The sequence below is a fragment of the Selaginella moellendorffii genome, unplaced genomic scaffold, assembly GCF_000143415.4.
Source record: "Selaginella moellendorffii unplaced genomic scaffold, v1.0 SELMOscaffold_447, whole genome shotgun sequence".
Taxonomy (NCBI): Eukaryota; Viridiplantae; Streptophyta; class Lycopodiopsida; order Selaginellales; family Selaginellaceae; genus Selaginella; species Selaginella moellendorffii.
In genome coordinates, this window is record NW_003314702.1 from 1 (window position 1) to 6,176 (window position 6,176).

Sequence of the window (6,176 nt, forward strand, 5' to 3'; positions counted from 1 at the left end):
CCATCCGGGAGCTCTCTTGTAGGGATATACCACCACAGATCCAGCATCGAGCAGTAGTGTCTTGGGCTGAGTCTTGAATCCACAGTCATTGCTCATCGAAACGAGAACTCGCGTCCCTTGCCTGCGTGGCTGCAAGCAACCAAAGCACTCACATATGCAACTTGGTCGGGGATCATCTCACGAAAGCGGTCAATCGCTTGCATCGGAATGACTACATGCAGAGATCACTGATGTCCACGACACAACGTTCGATGGGAGAATGGTGCCAGGATGGAGTTCCAGGAAACGATGTTCCTCTCCCAGATGCCCTTGTTGGGCATTCCCCCAGCTCCATAGCTCGCACTCGGGCTCTTGACGCTGTGTTCCAGGTCACAAAGCTGGTGCACAACAACGAGGCCCAAGATGCTGCCAAGAGCCCGAGGTCTCCTCCATAAGCTGCTTCTTAGTTTTTAGTTTTAAGAAAATGGAGGCCTCGTTCAACAGTCGTATCTCAAGTTCATGTATTTTGCCTACAGATGAATGCTTACTTGAACAATGCCGCAATTGAAAACTGTCTTCTGGACGGAAATGAACAAAGGAGACCTTCAGGTAGGCAGCTCACGTTTGTCCTGCCAGCACATTTTCAAACTCAAAGCAATAGCTGCAAGCAAAAGTTGCACAAGCTGCTGCTCTGTCTGCAATTTCGTCTGGAACTGGATCCGCCGCTGACATTTCTGCTGCTGCTGCAGCTGCTGTTGCGAGCTCCAAAAAGTTTGTGCATTTCCACGAAGCAACTCTTGTTTGTTCCTCACGCCATTGCACTAGGAAGTATTGAAATAAGGCTTGCAATACAAAGCAAATTCAAAACCAGAGCAAACAACACAGTCCGCAACTGCCAGATACTCCTGCTATCATCGAGGAATCGGCCAACCCCATGCATCCAAACATCGCTCACTACAGCTACATCATCGATCTCCTCAGCTGCACCGCACACCCTTGTGGCCAAGGAGCTCAAGAAGGGAAACAATGCAAGCAAATTGTTTGTGTCATGGAATAGCAAAATGTAAAGTAAGTTTTCAAATCAAGATATTTACAAGATTCGGTCCAATGAACTTCAAGGAGGCTTCTCGAACCAAAACTCCATAGGCCATTGCAAGCGTGCCACCTTTCAGATATACGTGCCAAACAGAGCTTGGTCCTACTGATTAGCGTGAGGCCTCCGTAAGAGAATGAGTTTGTAAAAGTCCACCACTGTGATCGTGATGGAAGAAAGACGGGCTCTACTGCTTGGTGTCCTTAAACCACCAGTTTGCTGGAACTCCAAGCTCTGCCTTGAGATAGTCCGATCTCTTGTTCACCAGCGCGATATCCCGGGTGCCTGAGACACTGAAGGGCTTGCTCGGCCCTTGGTAGCCATCAACCAGGTGAAGCAAGGCCTCCAAGTTGTGCAGATCGGTCAAGCCACCATCTTCCCTCAGAAACGGAGAGATGTCGCTGCTGAGCTCAAACTCGGTGCCAACATGGGTGTAGGCCCATGGGAACCTGTGGAAGATGAGCGAGATGATGTCACAGCTGTCCTCGTTGACAATCACCCCTGGAACTTTGGGCACCAGGTCTGCGCCATTGCGTGTCTGGAGGACTTTGAGCCCGAGCTCGAGGCACCTGTTCTTGAAACCCCGGTTCCCAACTCGGGGTGCCGAGAACGTGAAGACGGACACCGGGGTATTGCTCCCGGGCAGCCCAAGCTCTGTCACGTCGTAGGCGCTGAGGAGTGCAAGCGCGCCACCCAGGCTGTGGCCCGTGAACGTCATACTCAGCTGCTCGCCCTGGTAGAGCCCGACCAATCGCTTGATCTCCGAGTGGAGCTGCTGCCTCGTGCTCATCCCGGCCTGATCGCCGGGGACTGGAGACGTGTAGATGCTGAGAAATCCCGTCTCCACTTTCACGCCTTTGGTGTTGTGATCCGTGGGGTCGAGCCCGGTGGGGCGGAGGAGATCCTTGAGGTTCTCGATCCACTCGAGCTGCGTCACCGTCCCGCGCCAGGCCATCACAATGTCGCGGCGTCCCAACCGTCGGATGGCCTCGTCCGACGTGGCAACCGCCACGAAGCCCATCCAGTTGGTGTCCGACGTCCACGAGTCGTCGCCGGGTTGGGCGTTGGAATTGGAGCGCTTGAAGAAGCTGGGCAAGCCCAGCTGCGATGTTGCGTAGAGATAGGCCGTTATTTCGTATCCCGTGCTTGGGAGTCCCACGGATTGGAGGAGCTCCTCCTTGGAGAACTTTGTGTCTCCACAGAATTCCGAGCCCTCGCTGTATTCGAAGCCGTCGTAGCAAGCCTGCGCGAATTCGCCGTATCGGATGATCTCCCGCCGGAGCCGCTTGTCGATGGAGGCGTTGGCGGGCGGGAGGAGCGGACTCCAGTGGCATGCATCCCGCCAGCCTGGGGTCAGCACCAGCTGCGTCTCCTCCAGCTCCACAACGCGCGCGCCATGACCATCTCCTTCAGATCTCTCCAACGTTCTTCTCTTGAATGAGAATGACAATGAATCTCCTTCTCTCTCCAACGTTCTTCTCTTGAATGACAGTGAAAATGAAACTCGTTCCATGATCTCGATGCTCGCTCTGATGGGCTTGGACAATTGTTGATACGCCTATCGATCGATCAGCTCCTCCTTGGCGAGTATGGTTGCAATGAATCAGATGATCGCTTCGTAAAAAACTTCTCCCCTTGTTGTTTCTCCCTTCGTGTAGATTGCTGGTGGAATGCTGAGATTGTGGCAGAGGATTTATAGCAGTATCGCTTTCGAAGTTTGCCACCGGGTCAAAAGCATATACGAAATTCTCGCGTTGATCTCTTCAATTTCTTCTCGAATGGGAAGCATAATAGTCAAAGTTCAAACCACCAGGGTCAGCCAAAGGAGCTATCGCGTCTTTGACCAGCAGACTTTCACTGAACTTTCACTCTTGACTCTCATCCCTTCAGTAAAGCAGTTGCGAGGTCGGGATCACTGTTCTCCTCCTCACTTGGCGATCATAGGTGTAAATTGGAAGTCCCGACACCAGATACTTAATCATCTCCTTGACGAACAGCCTAGAGTCTTGATCAAGGAAAGGCTCCAAGAGCAGCCCATCACACTCTAGGGCCACCACACTCTTGGAATCCTTGGCTGCTGCTAGTGATTATGGGTAGACAACAATGAGCCTGTAGAACAAAGTGAGGTGGCATATGTGGATGATGAGAAGGTGCATCGTTAAGCCAATTTTTATACTTCTTAATATTAGTATTTAATTATATTAATTTTTTATTTATATTAATTTATTTTTTACATAAGCAAAAGTGAAATATATTAAGTTCTACAAAATAATTGTTATTCATTTAGATTAATCTTGTATCTAAACATATTTATAATCTATAACTTTCCTAAACACTTTCTAGTATATTTTTGGTTTGCTTAAGGTGGTAGTGGATATACCTCGAATATACTTGGATATTCTAGATTATTTACTATCTAACCATTACTCTTTTCTAACTCAATTACACTTTCAACCATTGTTTAACTGTAGGTACATGCATTCAATGGAGTATGTTGTGTCAGGAACAGCTGATGGAGTCATTTGCATCAATACTACAGCTCACACTGGACAATTGGGTTTAGTACAGCAGCAAAAGTAGTGGGAGGTATCAATGCGATTCAAGTTTCTCGTTTGACATTCCTTTACAGGGTAATGTTCTTTGTATTTATAATTAAGAAACATGTTTATAATTTATAAACTTTCCTAAACATGTCTTAGTATATTCTAGTTTATTTTACCATTTAATGGTTAATATTCAATAAGATCAATCTTGTTTTTATAAATTATAAACATGTTTATAATTATAAACTTTCATTTGATTAATTAGAACTATTAAGTAAACCTGCAATGCACAGCAAATTAGTATTTATTTTACCATCTAATTTGATAAGATTAATTTTCAATTATAAATTGTAAAAATGTTTATAATTATTGATCAAATGGATTATTCAATAATACTAAACAGGAATGAATTGTTTCAAGTTTCTTGTCTTTTTCAATGATCTCCACCTTGCTCCATTTTAGAATGAGGTAGAGGGCTATCTCTCTTTCCTTTACTTTGAAGCTCATGGTGAATAGCTTTCTTCTCTATAGCTAGAAAAAGTAATGAAGATCAAGTCATTAGTGTCTAAACCCAGACACTGTTATTAGTGTTTGTAAGTCTTCATTCAAAAGTGGGATTAGGATTGTGACTATGACTTTTATCATCATGGTCCTAAAGCTCATTCTGTGTGGGAGAGGACACACAAAATGTCATGGAAACAATACAGAATTTAGACAGTATTAAATGTCCAAACTTTTTGAAGGCTTTCCCTCTAGCTTGGGATGGAAAGGTGGTGATGGTATATATGGACTTTTGAGCACTATTTGTAGGCTGACATTGAGAAATAAGTTACAAGCATAACACACATTTCGTTTTTGCAATGCTCATCTTAGTTTGGTTTCGATTGATTGATCCCACCAATGAGTTTTTATTTTATTTATTTATTTATTTCCTTTTCTTATCAGTTTCTGATGATAGAAACCGAAATGGCATTCCAGACCTTGCAACCAAATCTTTTAGAACAAACTTTAAGGCTAGTACATGCAAGAGTAATTACAAGCAATAGAAGAGAAATCAGGTCTTCAAACCATTTGAATCATAGTCTTTCATTAGATTGAGCATTTAAGATTCTCCTGGATATAAGATTGTAAAGAAAAATGTGAAATAAACTGATCTTGACTGGAAATCTTTGTTTGAGTTTTAAAGCATAATAATCTATTGCTCAAACGACTATTTTAGATATGATAATGTTTTAATTATCCATGTTGGATTATTTTTATAAAAAATATATAAAAAACCATTTGAAAGAAAACCAAGATATGAGTTTTTGAACAAAATTTACAAAGAAACATATAAATATAACCTTTGTGATTTTTTTGGTTTGCTTAAGCAAACCTATAGAGGGACTGGGATGGTAATGGATAAATCTAGAATATGCTTGAATATTCTAGAATATTCTACCATCTAATGGTTATTATTCATTTAGATTAATTTTGTATTTATAATTTATAAACATGTTTATAATTTATAAACTTTCTTAAACCCTTTCTAGTATATTCATTTTATTCTATCATCTAATGGTTGATATGTAGATTAATCTTTTGTTTATAAATTACAAACATGCTTATAATTATAAACTTATTTGATTAATTAGATTAATAAGTAAGAATAACACTACTATTAAGCAAACCATACAATGTGTAGCAATTTATTTTAAGATTCAATTTCAAACTCATGTTATTGATGTGTTTATTTCAAGGGTTTATTACTAAGTTATTTTTGAATTAAGCTTTTATGAATGTTTTCTTCGTGTTTATAAAAGTGTTTATATTGCGCATTTTGATTACACGAGAAGAACTTAGATGCTTACTAGCAGCAGCTAGCAGCTCATACAATACCTTGCCTAATGCATTGTAATCCAAAAAATGAAAATACCTCTAATGACTGTTGTAAATTCCAATCTAAGTTGTGTTTTCTTACAAAATCCCACCAGTGTTTCCGTTTGACACCTTTGTGTGAGCCCATTTGCCACAGCACCATGCTGCGTGCGTGTCCTTTTCGACCAGTTCTCCTCCCAGCTTTCAGGTAAAGTCTAAAGCAGAAGGATGACTATAGACGTGAGAAACTTACTTGATCAAGTGTTCTCTTGCACTGAAGTAGTAGGCTCCTCATTATCACTATAGGAAATTTTTTTCAATGATGCTTGACGGGACCTATAATTAAGCATCTATGGTTGGAATAAGTGGATTATGAACTCGACAAGTCATGTATCGCCACAAACGGTGCATGAAGGTCGCTAGAAACCAGTGGCTATTCAATTTTAAAATGGATCTGGGATTTCGTGGATGTTGTTTTGATTCTTGTGATACCAACAAGCGGCAGCAACTTCACACAAGCAGAAACAACACTGCATCGCCCGCTAGACACCGATGTCGTGGTGAGCCAGGAGCTTGGTCATGGAAGATGTTTCTGTCATCTTATTGTGCTTGAGGAAGCGGGCCTTGACTCATCATCATCAATGGGCGTTGCAGCCAGCCTTGCTGCAACCTGTTTTGGTGACAATCCGCGCTTGAGCAGGAAG

At 42.4% G+C, this 6,176-nt stretch overlaps 1 protein-coding gene across 1 annotated transcript; it reads right to left on the reverse strand.

The window, feature by feature from the left end:
- Positions 1–1,259: 1,259 nt before the first annotated feature.
- Positions 1,260–2,585, reverse strand: LOC112344001 (phospholipase A1-Igamma1, chloroplastic-like). The gene has a single exon (XM_024668137.1). It carries the CDS (start codon positions 2,583–2,585, stop codon positions 1,260–1,262), a length of 1,326 nt encoding a protein of 441 aa, XP_024523905.1.
- Between the last annotated feature and the right edge of the window lie 3,591 nt (positions 2,586–6,176).